The sequence below is a fragment of the Hypanus sabinus genome, chromosome 9, assembly GCF_030144855.1.
Source record: "Hypanus sabinus isolate sHypSab1 chromosome 9, sHypSab1.hap1, whole genome shotgun sequence".
Lineage (NCBI taxonomy): Eukaryota > Metazoa > Chordata > Chondrichthyes > Myliobatiformes > Dasyatidae > Hypanus > Hypanus sabinus.
The window spans coordinates 18,246,067-18,267,148 of NC_082714.1; the positions used below are offsets into that span (position 1 = coordinate 18,246,067).

Here is a 21,082-nt window from a genome sequence, read left to right on the forward strand (position 1 = left end):
ATACTAGCCTTACACAAACTTTGCAGATGACACTAAGATTAGTGGTGTTGTAAGTAGTGAAAAAGGTTATTGAAAATTACAAGGGAATCTTGATATGCTAAATAAGTGGGCCAACAATTGGCAAATGGCATTCATTTCAGATAAGTGCAAGGCGTTGCATTTTCAGAAGTCAAACCAGGCTGGGACTTTTCACAGTGGGTGGTCGGGCCCTGGGAAGTGTTGTAGAACAGAGGGACCTGGAAGTGCAAATATGTAGTTCCTTGAAAGTGGCAACTCAGGTGGACAATGTGTTGAAGAAGATGCATGTCAGCTTTCATCAGCCAGGGCACTGATTACAAGAGTTGGAATGTTATGTCACAGTCGGTTGCATAAGATGTTGGTGAAGCCACATCTGGGGTATTGTGTACAGTTTCAGATATTTTGTTATTGGAAAGATGTCATTAAGCTGGAAATCGTGCAGAAAACATTGCCCGGAATCAACAACTGAGGGATGATATTATAGAGATGTATAACATCATGAGGAGAATAAATAGGATAAATGCAAACTGCTTTTTTTTTCAGGAACAGGAATCAAAAAACTAGAGAACATAGGTTTAAGTTGGGAGGGGAAAGATTTAAAAATGATATGTGTGGCATCTTCTTCATGCGGATGCTGGTCTGTGTATATGGAACAAGCTCATTTTTACAAGAAAACAAAATAATACCCAAGATAGTGTAAGATGGTCACAGTATTACAAAACAGTCCAACTTGTATTGATTCTACTCCTGAAGAACATTACTTTATATGCAAAATAAAATTGGATAATTCAAATAAACAACTTGGGACAGCAAAATGTAAATTATTTGAAAGCTTGATTTAATCACGATACCTGGTATTATGACCAGTATCTGATGTCTCTGTGTTTAAGCACAAACCATTTTATTTACTGTTATTAAATTGTGTTCAATTGTTTTTCATAGTAGTGCATTTTCAAATTTGATAGAGGCGCTTGCATTTATAAAATGACTTCTGTGACTTGAGGACATTTCCATATGTTTTACAACCAATTAAGGACCTTAATTACTGCTCAGATGTAAGAATGAATATCTAGAAATTAAGATTTTATTGACAAATGAAAGATCTGCTCTTAGAAAGTGTTAATTCTCCTTCTTTGATCAGAACGTTTGTCATGCCCTTGATTTTCTTTAAAAATTAAAATACATTAATGTAACTTATATAGTCTAGGTTATTAATGGATTAATAAACACCTAACAGATTTGTCTTTTTTTTTGATAGAAATAACAGGCCTAGTTAAGGCAGAAGTTCTGAATAAGTAATACTTTAGATTTCGAAAAAATATGGATATAATTAATTTTTAAAAATAGGACTGCAAAGAACAAGAGCTAAGCTTCAGAAATGGATTTTAACGTTGGCTATGCATAAGGATGGTTTTGAGTACAGCTTTGTTGACGTGGCATAGAATCATTAATGGATTGCCAAAGGGCTCAGTATAAAGCCTGTTACTGTTCACAATTATAGGTCTTTTGGCTGGGGAACTGGAACAAAACTGATTTAACTTTATAGATGAGGCTGGGTTGGGTTGCATTTTAAACTCTAGGGAAGAGATCAACCACTAATATGGTTCTGAGTAGTTTGGGAAGATATTCTTTTTAGTTGAAAATAGCAATTAGGCCAATATAAGGAAATATTTGAGGAATGATTTAAATGGTTGTGAGCTAGAGTATTATTAAAAACATTTAAAATTAAGAATTCAGGTTGGTTCACTGTATTTATTTAATCAAGTCTTGCTACGCATGACTGGGGGGCAAGCATCAATACATTATGTTGAATTTGTACAAGTTAAAACGAAGACCAGAATACTGTGTACAATTCTGGTCACTGTAAACAGTGAAATCCAGAGAGTGGGAGCTGGTGCAGCAAAGGACAGCTAGAATATTTGCATTAAGGGATTATAATTTGCTTTAAGGAATCGACAGGAGATACTGTTTGAATGTTGAAGCCTAGTGCTTTCATACACTCAGGACAAGCTTGCAAGAAAAGAGAAGCATTCATATTTTATTCTAAATCTCTTCTAACTAGTTAGCCTAAACGACCTAAGGGGGCAGTGAAGGGATTCACATTTATTTGTTGATCACATGTACAGCACTGTGCAAAAAGTCTTGAGTACACATATATAGCTAGGGTGTTGTAAATTTCTTTGCCCCAGATGACCTTTGGTCATCACCCTCTGGACTCACTTCAGCTTCAACTTCTGGTATTGATCCAAGGCTCCAAGTCTGGGTGTTACTCACCTGGGGTGGTGGGGGGGGGGGGGTGGAAACCAGCTTTTGTCCATGGGACTTGCCACCAAAGATCTTGATATGGGGATCACTGGAAATGGACAATTACATGACAGTCTGGGTAGTTGAGTAGTATCACGAGGTAAAATATACTTGCTTGCCTTAGCCTGTCTCTTCTAAATTGGTCTTGCATTTTAAATATCCCTGGTTAATTTGAACACTTGTTGACCCTTAGGGTTGCATGTTTACACTTGGAAATGGGGTAGTAATATAAAGGTCGGAATTGAATGCAGTTCCATACTGTGATTTGATGTTTTCGCGATGTCTATGTTTACACAAAATAAAGAGAAATCTCATCAGTCTGAAATGTCCAGGCATTAATAAGCCACTCATATTTATTTTCCCCTTTCCACCATAATTATCAGTAATTATCTGGCATTGATGGATCTATTTATTTATTGATTTAGTATAGAGTAGACCCTTTGAGCCACTCCTCAGCAACCTCCAACAAACCTGATTAATGATAGTATAATCGGGACAATTTCCAATGAGCAATTGACGTACCTGGTTCATTTTTGGGCTGTGGGAGGAAACAAGACAACCTGGAAAAAACCCACACATTTTGCATGGAGGGCGTACAGAGACTCCTTACAGAATGGCACTGGAACTGAACTCCAGAACTTCCGAGTTGTAATACCATCGTGCTAACCGCTAGACTACCGCTGAGCATCTACAAGGAACCGGCTACAAGGTGGTCACTAAAGGCTTGTGAACTGCAGGGCCTTTCCTCATAAATGCATATCACGTGGCAAGCCACAAGCAAGTCGGAGAACAAATACTTTTCTAAGGCACTGCCCAAAACTTAACCAGCTATCAAACCAATGAAATAATAGGAATATTATGAATGTTTTTGATGTTCAAACTCTTAAAAAAACTTACCACATTTATACAACTTGGAAAATATTAAAATACCAGAACAGCCATTATTTGTTTTGGAAAATCTAGGACATTATCTTTGAAATGAGGCAAAAAAATGGGTATTATTAGGAAAAAAAAGTATAGGAATAACATTGCCCAATTTAGCACTGTGTGTGCACTGTGGATATCATTGTATTGCATTGTACTTTACAAATCAGGTTTCAAGTTTGGAGTATTGTGTACAGTTCTGGTCGCTGAATTATAGGAAAGATGTCAACAAAATAGAGAGAGTACAGAGGAGATTTACTAGAATGTTACCTGGGTTTCAGCACCTAAATTATAGAGAAAGGTTGAACAAGTTAGGTCTTTATTCTTTGGAGCATAGAAGGTTGAGGGGGGACTTGATAGAGGTATTTAAAATTATGAGGGGGATAGATAGAGTTGACATGGATAGGCTTTTTCCATTGAGAGTAGGGGAGATTCAAACAAGAGGACATGATATGAGAGTTAAAGGGCAAAAGTTTAGAGGTAACACGAGGGGGAACTTCTTTACTCAGAGAGTGATAGCTGTGTGGAACGAGCTTCCAGTAGAAGTGGTAGAGGCAGGTTTGATATTGTCATTTAAAAAAAAATTGGATTGGTATATGGACAGGAAAGGAATGAAGGGTTATGGGCTGAGTGTAGGTTGGTGGGACTAGGTGAGAGTAAGCGTTCGGCACAGACTAGAAGGGCCAAGATGGCCTATTTCCATGCTGTAATTGTTATATGGTTATATAAATCATTTTGACTTAATCAACTACATTACTACATTCATCTTGGACACCAAGAATAGCTTATTATAGAAGCCTTTGTTGTTTCTGCCAGCGACATTTTTTCATTCTACATTTAATATCGAAGGGAAAACCTTGGGAAAAATGCACACAGTTTCCCTGTTAATTTCTCACTATGTAATTCATAAAGCCCACAATTTTTCTTTCATGTTGCACTATCCAACTGACTTATTTAGTTTGCTGTTTGTTCTGGGGGGGGGGGAGGGTGTTGAAAGTCTTTGATCATTAGTGAAGAACAGCTGTGTCTTTCGTCAGAAGCAGCTTTAAAATGTACAATAGAATTTCACTTTCCACTTTGTAATTGCATGGCATTGATAAAGGTCACAATGACCCCCTCCCCCTTCTCCTTATGGATATAAAATGTTTACAGCATTCATGCTTCTTGATTACTATTTTGCTTTTATGTATTCTTTTGAACCCATTTGAATTAAAAGTAAATGGAATATATTTCGATGTACACAAGATAAGGTTTATATTTAACTTCGAGAAGCTATACCACTGATTTTTTCCCTTTGGCAATTTTACAGTTACATCATGTCATAACTGTTCTGAGTATCACACACATCCTTCTGCACTAATTGTTCTAGGTGACTCATCTTTGTTGAGTTGTGTTTGTGCCCAATGTAGGCTCCACAGGTCTTTGTATGTCAAGAGTGTTCCAGTCATCCCTCTCACTGTTCAGCCTGTTCGGTCATCTGTGCTGTCAGGAAGTTGGTGGGATTGTCAATGAGACAAGCTTTGAGACCATCACTATAAATATTTGTTCCAGATCATGATTGCTTTCCTGTTATCCCTAGTTTCAAAAAATTATTTACAGCTTCACAATTTTTCTTAGATCCTTGGCTTAGGTACTAAATAGCCTACTTTCATTTCTGCTTCTGCTGCTGTAGCCTTCATTCACACTTTAGTCTTTGAATTACTTAAAGTAATTAAAGGAGTTTTATTTATCCCTTTTCCTTTACACTCAATTGGGTCATACATAAGAATCACTGTCCAGTACAATAAATACATTATGAAATATAGGTTTCTGGTTAATTGGGACACATGAGGACCAGTACATTTTGGTCCAATTGAGTGGTTGTCCCAATTAGTTGAAGTTTCATGGAAATAATTAAAAAGGCATAAGAAAGAAACTACCATTTAATTGAGTAACAATATGTGTATTTAAATGAAATACAGAAAACATAGAACACTACCACGACCTCTACAATTCTATAAACCTACATCAGAGGAATTCATCCAGTGTACACTGCTGTGTTCTTTTGATTGACTAAGTGAACAAAATCAGTGCAAACACATAGTGCAGATAATGAACTACCTTCATACGATGCTTTTGACGTTTGCATCCTCGATCTTCGATTTCATTGTAACATTCAAGATGATTGTCAATACCTTCAAATTCTTTGTCGTTTTTACCTTGTTAAAGTACTGAAATTGTTCATTTTTATTCCCGTCCATTTCTGGCATCTCCAAGCCTGAATATTTGAAACCACAGTGAGCAAAACGGTTTGGAATTGTCTTGCTTCTTATTTCTTGCCAACTATCACTGCTTTTTGAACACAAACACATGTAACTGATGCTATTTAAAAAAACTTCGCTCTAAGTACAGTGTTGTGTCTAATGGCCACAGAAGTGCATGCAACTGATGCTAGCTAGAAACCTTTTGGCAATAGTTTCCTGTTCCAATTAAGTGGCTTAGAGTCCCAATAAACGAAGGGAATCCTGTCCACCTTCTCGTTTAATTTTTTGTTCTTTAACCGTTGTCCCAAATAAATGGCTACCCCCAGTAACTGATGGCATAATTAACCAGGTTCCACTTTATATATAAATCTGTTTGATGGCTCAGGAAGTTAGCTCACAATCTCATCTTCCCATTTCCTGTAATATTTTTTTTCTCCAAGGATCAGTCTGCTTTTAAAATGCACCCGCCATCCTTTCAGGCAATGCATTCATTTGCGGATTCAGCAAAAAAAGATAGGACCCAAGTTTGTTTTCTTAAATCTGTGCCCTCTCATTACTGATCACTGTGGGCCATGGGCCCACCCTCGGGTACCATGGTAGCATAGTGGTTAGCACAACACTGTTACAGCTCAGGCATTGGAGTTTGGAGTTCAATTCCAGAGCCGTTCTGTAAGGTATCTCTGTACGTAGTCCCCATGGAATGCGTGGGTTTTACACGGAGAGTCTCCAAAGGGATATAGATAGGTTAAGTGAGTGGGCAGGGGTCTGGCAGATGGAGTACGATGTTGGTAAATGCAAGGTCATCCACTTTGGAAGGAAAAATGAAAGTGCAGATTATTATTTAAGTGGTAAAAAAAAATTGCAGCATGCTGCTCTGCAGAGAGACTTGGGAGTGTTTGTGCATGAATCATAAATGGCTGGTTTGCAGGTGCAGCAGGCTATTAAGAAAGCAAATGGAATGTTGGCCTTCATTGCTAGAGGGATTGAATTTAAAAGCAGGGAGATTATGTTGCAACTGTACAGGGTACTACTGGTGAGGCCGCACCTTGAGTACGGTGTGCAGTTCTGGTCTCTTTACTTGAAGAAGGATATACTGACTCTAGAGGCAGTGCAGAGGAGGTTCACCAGGTTGATTCCAGATTTGAGGAGGTTATACTATGAGGAGAGATCGAGTCGCCTGCGACTATACTCACTGGAAATCGGAAGAATGAGAGGAGATCTTGTAGAAACATATAAAATTATGAATGGGATAGATAAAGTAGAGGCAGGAAAGTTGTTTTCACTGGTAGGTGAGACTAGAACTATGGGACGTAGCTTCAAGATTTGGGGGAGTAGATTTAGGATGGAGATGAGGAGGAACTGCTTTTCCCAGAGGGTGGTGAATCTGTGGAATTCTCTGCCCAATGAAGCACTGGAGGCTACCTCAGTAAATATATTTAGGACAAGGTTGGATAGATTTTAGCATTGTAGAGGAATTAAGGGTTATGGGAAAAAGGCAGGTAGGTGGAGATGAGTCCATGGCCAGATCAGCCATGATCTTATTGAATGGTGGAGCAGGCTTGACGGACCAGATGGTCTACTCCTGCTCCTATTTCTTATGTTCTTATGCTTTCCCTGGGTGCACCTGTTTCCTCTCACAGATGTACTAGCTAGATGAATTGGTCATTGCAAATTGTCCCACAATTGGAGTAGGTTTAAATCAAGGTTGTCTTGGGTTGCTGGGCTGTTTGGCTCAAAAGCTATTCCGTGCTGTACCTCTAAACAAACAAACAAACAAATAAATAAATAATAGTCTTAGGAAAAAGAATGGAAATCAACCTTATCATTTCATGATAGTTAGAAGCCATTAGATTTTGTTTTGCCCTTTTATGCTCTAAGAATTCTGTGCTAATAAGCTTATTGCTTGGTTTTTGCCTGCTTCAGTAATGCTTGCACGTTACTTAAGTCCTACATTCAGCTTAATTCCTCTCAACCTTTCAGTGTAACATCTTTATCTTTAATTGCATCATGACCTTGACTGATTTTACCATTGCAATCATATTTGGCACTATACTTCCTTTAGTACTTCTGATTATCTCTCAATTGAGGTGTCGTATCTACAAACCCCATTTCCAGAAAAGATGGGATATTTTCTAAAATCCAATAAAAACAAAAATCTGTGATATGTTAATTCACGTGTACCTTTATTTAACTGACAAAAGTACAAAGAAAAGATTCTCAATAGTTCTACTGACCAACTTAATTGTGTTTTATAAATATACACAGATTTAGAATTTGATGGCTGCAACACACTCAACAAAAGTTGGGACAGAGGCATGTTTACCATTGTGTTACATCACCTTTCCTTTTAATAACACTTTTTAATCATTTTGGAACTGAGGATACTAATTGTAGTAGATTTGCAATTGGAAATTTTGTCCATTTTTGCTTGATATAAGACTTCAGCTGCTCAACAGTCCGTGGTCTCCGTTGTCTGATTCTCCTCTTCATGATGCGCCATACATTTTGAATAGGAGATAGATCTGGACTGGCAGCAGGCCAGTCAAGCACACACACTCTGTGTCTACAAAGCCACGCTGTTGTAGCCCGTGCAGAATGTGGTCTGGCATTGTCCTGCTGAAATGAGCATGGACGTCCTGGGAAGAGTTGTGGCCTTGATGGCAACATATGTCTCTCTAAAATCCTAATATACGCCTCAGAGTCAATGGTACCTTCACATACATGCAACTCACCCATGCTGTGGGCACTGATGCACCCCCATACCATCACAGATGCTGGCTTTTGCACCTTTCGCTAATAATAATCAGGATGGTCTTTTTCATCTTTGGCACGGAGAACTCGACGCCCGTTTTTTCCGAAAACTAGCTGAAATGTGGACTCACCTGACCACAGCACACTGTTCCACAGTCTTTCGTTCCATCTGAGATGAGCTCGGGCCCAGAGAACTCGCCGGCGCTTCTGCATAGAGTTGATATATGGCTTCTTCCTTGCGTAATACAGTTTCAAGTTGCATTTCTGGATGCAGCGACGGACTGTGTTAAGTGACAATGGTTTTCTGAAGTACTCCCGAGCCTAGGTGGCTATAATTGTCACAGTAGCATGATGGTTTCTTAGGCAATGCCGCCTGAGGGCTCGAAGATCACATGCATTCAACAGTGGTTTCCGACCTTGCTCTTTACGCACTGAGATGTCTCTGAATTCTCTGAATCTTTTCACAATATTATGTACTGTAGATGTTGCAAGACCTAAATTCTCTGCTATCTTGCATTGGGAAATGTTCCTTTTGAACTGACTAACAATTCTCTCACAAATTTTGGCACAAAGGGGTGAGCCACGACCCATCCTTGCTTGCAAAGACTGAGCCTTTGACGGACGCTACTTTTATACCCAGTCATGATACCTCACCTGCTACCGATTAGCCTGCTTAATGTGGAGTCTTCAAAACTGGTGTTACTTGAATATTCTGGGCACTTTTCAATCTTATTTTAACTCTGTCCCAACTTTTGTTAAGTGTGTTGCAGCCATCAAATTCTAAATTTGTGTATATTTACAAAATACAATTAAGTTGGTCAGTAAAATTATTGAAAATCTTTTCTTTGTACTTTTGTCAGTTAAATCAAGGTTCATGTGAATTAACGTATCACAGATTTTTGTTTTTATTGCATTTTGGAAAATATCCCAACTTTTCTGGAAATGGGGTTTGTAGATCAGCATCAGTGTCAGTGTGAACTACATTCTAAAAACCTTCAGAAATTCAACAGTGTGCTATTTTCTTTTGTTAGAGACTGCCCTAACATTAGAGTCATCATTATAAGTAAAAGGTCAGTTTCCATCTTCTGACCAACATGCTTACACCCACATCTCATTTTTGGACCTCCCATCTTTTAACTTTCATGCATTAATGCCAAGTGAATATTGGTTAATTGCACAGGACTGTATTTATCAGTGTGGAGCGGAGAGTGAGTTGGTAAATCTGGCGAGAGCAAAGGATGTTGGGAATGGCATGGGTGGAGTGCAGCGGGAGAGGCATGGGACAAGTGGCAGAGAAGAAATACTGGGGTGGCGGGCTGGTGCAGGTGCAGACACACCCAGCCCTGAGACACCAGGCAAGGTCATTTGATTCCAAACTATTGGTTTATTGATTATTACAGAATGTCTCTCTGGTGCGTCCTGCTCTCTCCCCTCTCCCTTCCCCTTTTTCCAACTATGATTCCCCTCTCCATGCACCCTTCCCACTTTCAGTCCATAATAGAAACCCATATCAGAATCAGGTTTATCATCACTGCTTACATGTGTCATGAAATTTGTGTTATTTTGTGGCAGCAGTACAGCGCAATACTTAAAATTACTGCAGTACTGTGCAAAAGTCTTAGGCACCCTAGCTATATGTAATGTGGCAAAGACTTTTGCACAGGTCTGTATCTCAGAAATATACTAATGCAAAAAAGCAGAAAAACACTAATAATTTTCATTTTATCACTGCTGCAATTCACAAACAAACCAATGTCACGAGATCAAAAAGCAGCTAGCATTTAGAAATATCATTAATGCAGGAAAATATCCCAAAGCAGTTTATTGGAATACAGTCAGACAAAGGGGGAACTGTTCGGAGGTCTAAGAGCTTAATCAAAGAAGTAGACGGTAAATTTTATAGTAAAGTTGTAAAAAAAATCACATAGTAGTGGAAAGGTTTAAAGAGGAAATTGCAGAACTCTTGCATGCATGTTGCTTATCATAAAGTACACTGCAGATTTATTATTGCTTTCTATTTTTAAGTCTGTATGGCACATTAAGGACACATATTGCTTAAAAACAACAATCAATGTTGGAGACAGCTTTGGTCTGGCAATCCATTTAGATTTTAGTCACCATCATAATAAAACTAGTTGTCAATCCCCCAAGCACACTAAGTGTAATGTTGTGACTAAACTTTGTATTTCTTCTACATTAGTTGCTAAGTTTTACATTTAGATGAAATTCTGCTTTATTACGTCTCAACTGGCGCCTGTTTTCAGTTGGTGCTTAGTAACACAGTGTAAAATGGACTGGATATCCTGGACCTGGCCTACTTTTGGACACTGTTCAAACATTTGATTGTCTCCTGGTGCCTTCAGGAAGCAAATGGCTCAATGAGCTGATCTGCCACACCCAAGGTAGAATAAACTGGCAGTGATAAGCAAAGCCTTTGGAAATGTATTGTGAGGTCCCTGTCCAATAACACCCTGACTGACTTTGGTAACTGGCTAGCTAGCAAAACCTATGAAGGGTATAGATAGGGCAAACACAAGCAGGCTTTTGCCACTGAAGTTGGGTGAGACGGAACTAGAGATTAAGGGTGAAAGGTGAAATGTTTAAGGGGAGCGTCTTCACTCGGAGACTGGTGGGAGATTGGAATGAGCTGTGGCAGATGTGATGGATGCAGATTAGATTTCAATATTTAAGTGTAATTTGCATAAGTACATGGGCGGGAGGACAATAGAGCGCTGTATCCAGATGCAGGTCGTGGGACTGGGCAGATTAATAGTTTGGTACCAACTATACATTCTATGACTGTATGTGATCAGTTTATGATAGAGTGGTTCAAAACTAATCAATAATCAAATAATACATTTATGTAGACTTGAGAAGTAAATGACCTAAGTATGTTTTGCTACAGGGTCTGCAATTCTGTTGACCTGAAGTGGCTGCATTAGAATTCTATTGCTGATAGAACCATAGAACACTACAGCACAGTACAGGCCCTTCAGCCCTCCACGTTGTGCCGACCCATATAATCCTTAAAAAAAAGTGCTAAACCCCACACTACCCCATAACCTTCCATTTTTCTTTCATCCATGTGCCTGTCCAAGAGCCTCTTAAATACCCCTAATGTTTTAGCCTCCACCACCATCCCTGGCAAGTCATTCCCTGGCAAGTCAACCCTCTGTGTGTAAAAAAAAACACAACAAAAAAAATCTTACCCCTGATGTCTCCCCTAAACTTCCCTCCCTTAATTTTGTACATATGCCCTCTGGTGTTTGCTGTTGGTGCCCTGGGAAACAGGTACTGACTATCCACCCTATCTATGCCTCTCATAATCTTGTAGACATCTATCAAGTCCCCCTCATTCTTCTACGCTCCAAAGAGAAAAGTCCCAGCTCTGCTAACCTTGCTTCATATGACTTGTTCTCCAATCCAGGCAACATCCTGGTAAATTTCCTCTGCACCCTCTTCATAGCTTCCACATCCTTCCTATAATGAGGAGACCAGAATTGAACACAATACTCTTAAGTGCAGTCTCACCAGAGATGTGTAGAGTTGCAACATGACCTCTCTACTCTTGAACTCAATCCCCCTGTTAATGAAGCCTAGCAACCCATAAGCCTTCTTAACTACCCTATCAACCTGTGCAGCGACCTTGAGAGATGTATGGATTTGAGGTTATAAGTTTTTAATGCGTCACCCAGCAACATTGATAATTTTTTTGGAGGAGGGAAAAAGATTTTTTTCTGATTATCAAGATGCGGAGGTGTTTGCACAAAAACTTCCATCTCTTCGCTAATTAAACGTAGAGATTTCTAAATGTAATGGTTAAAGACGAAGACAGAGAAAGCAAATGACCTCTCTACTCTTGAACTCAATCCCCCTAATAATGAAGCCTAGCATCCCATAGGCCTTCTTAACTACCCTATCAACCTGTGCAGCGACCTTGAGAGATGTATGGATTTGAACCCCAAGGTCCCTTTGTTCATCCACACTCTTAAGTAATTGACCATTAACCCTGTACTCAGTCTTCTGGATTGTCCTTCCAAAATGCATCACCTCACACTTGTCCGGATTGAACTCCATCTGCCATTTTTCCACCCAACTCTGCAGCCTGTCTATATCCTCGTGTAACCTTCGACTGCCTACAGCTCCATCCACAACTCTTCCAATTTTGGTGTCACCCACTAACTTACTCACCCATCCTTCCGCCTCTACATCCAGGTCATTTATAAAAATCACAAATAGCAGGGGTCCCAGGACAGATCCCTGCAGCACTCCACTAGTCACTGACCTCCAGGCAGAATACTTTCCTTCCACAACTACTCTCTGCTTTCTTCCTTTAAGCCAATTTTTTATCCAAACAGCCAAGGTTCCACTTATCCCATGCCTCATGACTTTCTGGATGAATCTCTCATTAGGGACCTTGTCAAATGCTTTGCTGAAGTCTATGTAGACCACATTGACTGCCCTACCCTCATTAATTTCTTTTGTTACCTCTTCAAAAAATTCAATAAGGCGTGTGAGGCATGATCTTCCCTTCACAAAGCCATGTTGACTATCCATGAGTAGACTGTACTTCTCCAAATGCTCATAGATCCTATCCTTAAGAATCCTTTCCAGTAGCTTGCATATCACTGACGTAACTCAGCAGTCTATAGTTCCCAGGTTTCTCCCTATTACCTTTTTTAAACAAGGGAGCTACATTTGCCTTTCTCCAGTTCTCCAGCACTTCCCCTGCAGCCAAAGAGGATTCAAAGATCATGGCTAATGCTCCTGTGATCTCTCAATTCCCACAACAACCTGGGGTGTATCATATCTGGCCCTGGGGATTTATCAATCTTAATGTTTTTAAGAAGATCCAGCACTTCTTCTTCCTTAATCTCCACACTGTCTAACACACAGGCCTGCTCTACTTCGACCTCATCCTGATCAAGATCCTTTTCACTTGTGAATACTGAAGCAAAGTATTCATTTAGGACCTCCCCAACCTCCTCCGCCTCCAGGCACATGTTGCCCTCTTTATCCTTTAGCGGTTCCACCTTCGTTCTCGTCATCCTCCTATTCTTCACATACGCATAGAACGTCTTGGGTATCTCCTTAATCCTACATGCCAAGGCCTTCTCATGCCCCCTTCGAGCTCTCCTGAGTCCTTTCTTTAGCTCCTTCCTGGCTACCCTATATTTCTCATAAGCCCCTCCTACTTCCTGCTTCTTATATCTAACATATGCTTCCTTTTTCCTCTTGACAAGTTGCCTCACAAGTTTCGTCAGCCACGGTTCCCTTTTCCTACCATTTTTTCCTTGCCTCAGTGGGACAAACCTATCCTGAACCCAGCTCAAGTGGTCCCTAAACTTCTCCCACATCTGTGCTTTCCCCTTTGAACGTATGTTTCCAATTTACTCTCGCTAGTTCCTGCCTCATCCCTTCAAAGTTAGCCCTTCCCCTGTTAAGCACTTTACCATTTCATCTGATTTTGTCCCTTTCCATAGCTATGCTGAAGCTAAGGGAGTTGTGGTCACTCTCACCAAAATGCTCCCCCACCTGACCGGGTTCATTACCCAGAACTAGATCCAGTATAGCCTCTCCTCCCATTGGCCGGTCCACATACTGTGTCAGGAATCTTTCTTGAACACACCTGACAAATTCAGCCCCATCTATCCCCCTTGCACTCAAGGAGGTGCCAGTCAATATGAGGGAAGTTGAAATCACCCATAACTACTACCCTGTATTTCCTGCTCCATTCTAAAATCTGCCTGCTTATCTGCTCCTCGGTGTCCCAAGGGCTATTTGGGGGCCTATAGACTGCTCCCACAGTGATTGATCCCTTCCTATTTCTGACTTCCACCTAGACTGACTCCGTGGACACTCCTTCTGCAGCATCCTCCCTTTCTTTAGCCGTGATACTGTCCCTGAATAGCAGTGCCACTCTCCCCCACCCCCCCTACTTTTCTACCTCCTATCCTATTCCTTTTAAAACACCTGAACTCTGGGACCTGCATAATCCAATCCTGCTCTTCCTCTTACCAAGTTTCAGTAACGGCCACAACATCGTAGTTCCACGTACTAATCCATGCTCTAAGTTCATCCTCCTTGTTCCTAATACTCCTAGCATTGAAATAGACACATTTCAACCCCTTTAACTGGCTACAATTATGTTCTGTTCTCTGCCTGTCCTTCCTCATCAACTCAGAACTCCTAGCATCATGCCCTTGTCCTTCTACCTTAATCCCTGCACTCACATTCTGATTCCCACCCCCCTGCCAAACTAGTTTAAACCCTCCCCAACAGCTCTATCAAACCTGCCTGCCAGGATGCAACCCGTCCTTTTTGTACAGTTCACACCTGTCCCAAAAGAGGTCCCAACGATCCAGAAATCTGAATCTGATGTAAACACAAAATTTGTTTGTACCCTGCCTGGCAACTTGCTACTTCATTGAGGCATTTGTGCCTATTGATATCTGACCTCAAACGTTATTCAGTCTTCATGTATAGAAATCCGAGGTGTGCTGAGGTCAAAATGGTTGATAGTTTGCAGTTCCGGTCAGCTCAGTTTGAGTCAATATTATTCTTTTATATCTTATATATCTTAATGGTTACATGTTTTATGATTGTTCTTCATGACCAGATACAGTTCTTGGAGTTCATTATTGAATTTGGTCAGTGCTCATTCATCTATAATTTGATTAATCCCTATCACAGCTGATGACTAAGAGACCCCTAAGGTTTGACTGCGAAAAGGCCTTGTCCAGTCCAGCAACTCCTACAATAGGAGAATGTGATCATTTAATTCCAGGCTACTTGAAACCAAGAAATTAATTGGCATGTGTTTTGTTTTGTATTATTCAATTTTTTGTTTTCTGTCTCTCTCTTCCTCTCCCCCACCTGATCTCCATTTTCCTTTCACTTTTTCTTTTCCCCTATCCCAGGGTTCCCAGCCTGAGGTCCATGGACCGCTTGCTTAATGTTACTGATCCATGGCATAAAAAAGGTTAGGAATCCCTGCTGTATCCTATCTTTCAGTTGGTCTTCTCCCCTCCATTTATCTTCTTTTTTTTTCAGTCTCATTTTGTTCCTAGTGTTAAATCTTCTGTAAACGAGATCACCCATTAAAATGCAGATACTGTGGCACACTTTACAAGTCAGGAAATGTTTACTTAACAAATGCTTGCTTAAAATTGAAGTTGTTTATGGCATTGAAGTTGATTGATGCTCTAATTAACAAAAAGTATAATGTAGCTTAATAAAGATTTAAATTTTTTAATCTGCACTTGTTTAGCATTTTTAGATGCTGATGGATACCAAAGTCTATTTGATTGCTTAACATTCATGGGATAAGTAGGGTGGGGGATATTTGTGTGTGTCAGCTATATGAAAAATGGTTTCCTTTTGCAGGTCTACACTGCCCTATCCTGGTACAGAGAAGGAGTATGAGGTAAAATAAATGTCTTCTAAATATTTTGAAGTGTATTCATTAACTTCCTTAATACCTTCCTTAACTATTGATTCTTAATTGCCATCCCTGTTCAGCAGCAGTTAGGGCTGAGCATTAAATGTCAGCCATTTCGATGCCGCTAATGTCCTGTGACTGGATAAGAGAATAATTTTACTGTTAAATTTATGGTGGAGGAGAAGATCATTCTTAAACTTGATTAGAATTCTAAACTTGCAGAATAAAGTCTTAATTGTGTTTCCGAGGTTAGTAGTGCAGTAAATCAGAATATTTAAAAGGATTCAAAGTACATTTATTATCAATGTACTGTATGCAGTATACAACCCTGAATTCATCTTATCTGTAGACAGCTATGAAGCAAAAAAAAACATGGAACCAGTTCAAAGAAAAACATCACCCCCCCACCTGCAAAAAAACAAATTGTGCAAATGGCAACAAGAACATCAATCCCACCCCCACGCGCAAAAGTTATTTGGGTTATTTTTGGCTAGATTCCATGTTTGCATTTCAAAAGGGAAAGATGAACAAAAAAGGATGCACGGCATGCATCTGATGTTCTGTCCATTCATTTAAATTGATGATAATGTGGGCCATTTTCTTAGTGTGTAACCATACATTTACTTTTCAATCCACCATGATTAGGAAAGACACGCTTGGTTCTCATGCTGTTTGTTATGTTCCATCTAATTTTTCAGAATAGGAGTCTTGTCACCCAAGAAAATACTAGAGTACATCCGAATGGTCTGTTTTCCTGCTAAAGTATTATGTAATTTGAGACTTTATAATATGATTTTTGTTGCAAATCCAATGCAGCAGACATTGTGATGTAATTGTCATAATGGCATGCATTCCAATAAAATCTCAGAACCACTCTTGTGTAAAAATGGAAAATAACTCTTTGAAGAATAATGAGAGGTTATAAATATTGAGAAAACACTTAGCCATTGAGACACATTTGGCTTGCCAAGAAAGTAAACTATTTGTGTTCTGATGTGCTAATGGGAATTGTAAGTTTAGTAATATTTGCAACCTCTGGAGTATACAATTCTCTCTTAAGGCTTCAAACTCTCAGGATTAACACATTTTAAAGCTTATTATGCTGAGTATGGTTGATAATGGTTTATAACCTGTCTTTGCAGTGGAATGTGAACTAGAACCTACTAGGTGCCCAAGATGTGGTTAATGCTTAGGTGTTATTTCTCAAGTGGTCCAGAAGGACAAAATATATTGCTTGAGATTAGATACCTGCAGAAACAGTGGAATTTTATCAAAGAAAAAGTGGGGAATTGCATGAGCAGCCGTACCTATTTGGGAAATAAACCACAGAAACAAGCCCTTTGGCTCAAGCCATTCATGCCAACCTCGTTGCCTAGTCCCATTTGCCTGCGTTTGGTGCATATCCCTCCAAATACACTCTTGGTATGGAGTCTAGTTCTGTGGCTCAGAATGGAGGTGTGGGGGGTTGGTGAAAAGGAGTGCTGTAGTGATGGGGGATTCTATAGTTAGAGGAGCAGACAAGAAATTGTGTAGATGTGAAAAAGATACCCAGATGGTATTTTGCATCCCAGGTGCCAGGGTCAGGGATGTCTCGGATCAGGTCCCCAGCATTCTAAGGGAGGAAGGTGAGCAGCCAGAAGTCGTGGCTCATATTGGTTCCAGTGACATGGGTAAGAAATGAGAGGAGGCCCTGAGGAGAGAATTTAAGGAGTTAGGTAGAAGACTGAAAATCAGTGACCTCTGGGTTAGTAATATCTGTATTGTTGCCTGTGCCATGTGCCTGTGAGGATAAGGATAGGATGATTTGGCAGATGGATGCTTGGCAGAGGAATTGGTGCAGGGGGCAGGGTTTTAGATTTCTGGATCATTGGGATCTCTTCTTTGGAAGGTATGACATGTACAAAAAGGACAGGTTACACCTGAACCCAAGGGGGATAATACCCTGTGGTCAGATCTGCTTGAGCAGTTAGGGAGGGTTTAAACTAATTAGGTATGAGAATGGCAACTGAATAGAGCTGAGGCTGGGCCAGTTGGTATTCGAGTAGATACAGTGTGGAGTGAGGGTGTGAGAAAAAACATGTAGATGATAGGGCAAAATTGCAGACAATGAGATGAGTTGAAGTGAAACATGGGAGCAAAATCGAAAAAATTATGAATACAGGGCTGAAGGTATTATATTTGAATGGACAATATATGGGCTAAGGTTAATGATCTTGCAGCACAGTTAGAGATTGGCAGGAATCACTGAGTTGTGGCTGAAAGAAAATCATAGTTGGGAGCTTAATATCCAAGGATACACGCTGCATTGAAAGGACAAGCAAGTAGGCAGAGGCGTTGGGACGGCTATAATGGTAAAAAAAAATTAAATTAAATCCTTAGAAAGAGGTGACTTAGGATCGTAAAATGTAGAATCCTTGTGGGTAGTGTTAAGAAATTGCAAGGGTTAAAAGACTGGTGGGAACAGTAACTAGGATGTTGGGTACAAATTTGAATGGGAAATAGAAAGGGCATGTAATAAGGGCAAGTCAGGTAGATTGTGAAAATCAGGTTGGTGCTGGATTCCCAAAGGAGGGAATTTGTTGAATTCCTATGATATAGCTTTGTAGAGCAGCTTTTGGTTGAGCCCACTAGGGGAAAGGCAGTTCATGAACTAGATTTGATTAGGGAGCCTAAGGTAAAGAAACCCTTAGGAGGCAGTGATCATGATATGATAGAATTTATCCTGCAGTTTGAGAGGGAGAATATAAAAGTCAGATATAATAATATTACAGCTGACTAAAGCTGACAGATATATGAGAGAGGAGCTGACCAAAATTGATTGAAAGGAGACGTGAGCAGGGTTAGTGGCAGAACAGCAATGGCTGCCGTTTCTGGGGGCAGTTCGGAAGGCATAGGATAGTTGCATCCCAAAGATGAAAAATTATTCTAAAGGGAGGATGAAGATGAGACCGACAAGGCAAGTCAAAGGCAGCATAAAAGCAAAAGAGGGCACATAATACAGCAAAAATTAGTGGGAAGTTAGAGGATTGGGAAGGTTTTTGAAAAGGCAACGAGACAAGCCACAAGGAGAGAAAAGACGAAATATAAAGGTAAGCTAGACAATAATATCAAAGAGGATACTAAATGTTTTTTCAGATATATAAGGAGTAAAAGAGAGATGAGAGTGGATATTGGACAGCTTGAAAATGACATTGGAGAGGTAGTAATGGTGGGGGGGGACAAAGAAATGGTGGACAAACTTAATAAGTATTTTGCGTCAGTCTTCACGGTGGAAGACACTAGCAGTATACCAGAAATTCAAGGTCAGGAGACAAAAGTGAGTATAGTTGCTATTACTAAGGAGAAGCTACTTGGAAAGCTGAAAGGTCTGAAGGTAGATAAGTCATCTGGACCAGATGGTCTATACCCCAGAGTTCTGAACAAGGTCATTGGAGAGATTGGGGTGGTGGTGGTGGTAGTAATGATTTTTCAAGAATCACTAGATTCTGGAATATTTCCGGAGGACTGCAAAATAGCAATTGCCACTCTGCTCTTTAAGAAGGGAGGGATGCACAAGATAAGAAATTATGGGCCAGTTAGCTTAACTTTAGTGGTTGGGAAGATTTTGGAGTCCATTATTAAGGACGAAGTTTCAGGGTACTTGGAGTGACATGATAGACCAATATCTGCATGGTTTCCTAAAGGAGAAATCTTGCCTGACATATCTATTGGAATACTTTGAGGAAATAACATGCAGGGTAGACTAAGGAGAGTCAGGGATGTTGTTTATTTGCATTTTCAGAAGGCCTTTGACAAGGTGCCACACGTGAGGCTGCTTAAATGAGTCCATGGTATTTCAGGAAAGATACTAGCATGAATCGAAGATTGGTGGGCCTTCTGGAGGCAAAGGGTGGGAATAAAGGGAGCCTTTTCTGGCTGGCTGGCAGTGACTAGGAATGTTCCACAGGAGTTGGTGTTGGGACTGCTTCTTTTTATGTTATATATCAGTGATTTGGATGATGAAATTGATGGCTTTGTGGCCAAGTTTGTGGATGATATGAAGATAGGAGAAAGGACAGATAGTGTTCAGGAAGCAGTGAATCTGCAGAAGGACTTGGACAGATTAGGAGAATGGGCAAAGAAGTGGCAGATGGAATATAGTGTAGCAAAGTGTATGGTCTTGCTCTTTGGCGGAAGGAATAAGGGTGTAGACTAATTTCTAAATGGGGAGATAATTCGAAAACTAGAGGTGCAAAGGGACTCGGGAATCCTTGTGCAGGATTCCCTAAAGGTTAACTTGCAGGCTGAATTGGTGGTAAGGTAGGCAAATGCAATGTTAGCATTCATTTCTGCAGCACTGGAATATAAGAGTGAGGACGTCATAAGAGTGAGGGAGCCCCACCCCACATCTCTGTTATGCTAATCCCAGTATACAGACCGCTCATCAGGCACTCCGGACCAGTTTTGAAACAGGTGAAAACCTGGCCAGCAGGAGCCACCTCTGCTCTTCAAGACTGCTTTGAGCACACTGACTCGCACAAGTTCAGGGAGGCTGCAACCGATGGCGACTCCACCAACTTAGAGGAGTACACAGAAACAGTGACGAGCTACATCAGCAAGTGCATCGATGACATCACTGTGTCACTACATGCTCTAACCAGAAGCCATGGATGACCGCGGAGGTGCGTGCGCTGCTGAGGACCCGGGACTCTGCCGTCAGAGCAGGCGACAAGGCAGCCCTAACAACAGCGAGGGCCAAACTGTCCTGGGCCATCGGAGAGGCAAAGCGTGCACATGCGGCGCATGTGGAAGGGCATCCGGGACATCACCAACTACAGGACAACATGACCTGACTGTGCGGGTGATGCCTCCCTCCCACATACGCTGAACAACTTCTACGCTCGTTTTGTGGCGGAAAATGACGTGGCGGCGAGGAAGTCCACCCCTCCTCCAAATGATTGGGTGCTGTGTCCCATCGTGGCTGATGTGAGGAGAACCCTGTGCAGGGTCAACCCACGGAAAGCTGCTGGACCAGACAATATTCCTGGCAGAGTGCATATAGGATGTGCAGACCAGCTAGCAGATGTTCTCACTGACATCTTCAACATCTCCCTGAGCAGCGCCACCGTCGTCCCTGTGCCGAAGAAGTCTTCAGTGTCCTGCCTCAATGACTACTGTCCCATTGCTCTCACATCCATTGTCATGAAGTGTTTCAAGAGGCTCGTCATGAGGCACAACAAGACCCTGCTGCCCCCCTCACTGGACCCCCTGCAGTTCGCGTACCATCCCAACCGTTCAACAGACGATGCCATTGCCATCACCCTCCACCTGGACAAAAAAGACGTGTACATTTGAATGCTTTCATAAACTTCAGCATTCAACACAATCATTCCTCAGAAACTGATTGAAAAGCTGAGCCTAC

The 21,082-nt window shown here is 40.8% G+C and overlaps 1 protein-coding gene across 2 annotated transcripts in view; it reads left to right on the forward strand.

Moving 5' to 3' along the window:
• The window catches only part of zc3h7a (zinc finger CCCH-type containing 7A), a 109,645-nt gene that overhangs the window by 26,455 nt on the left and 62,108 nt on the right, over nt 1-21,082 (forward strand). For both annotated transcript variants that reach the window (XM_059979147.1, XM_059979145.1), the window contains one exon: nt 15,627-15,666. In XM_059979147.1, coding sequence (XP_059835130.1) covers nt 15,627-15,666 — 40 coding nt within the window. The remainder of the gene's footprint in view (nt 1-15,626; nt 15,667-21,082) is intronic.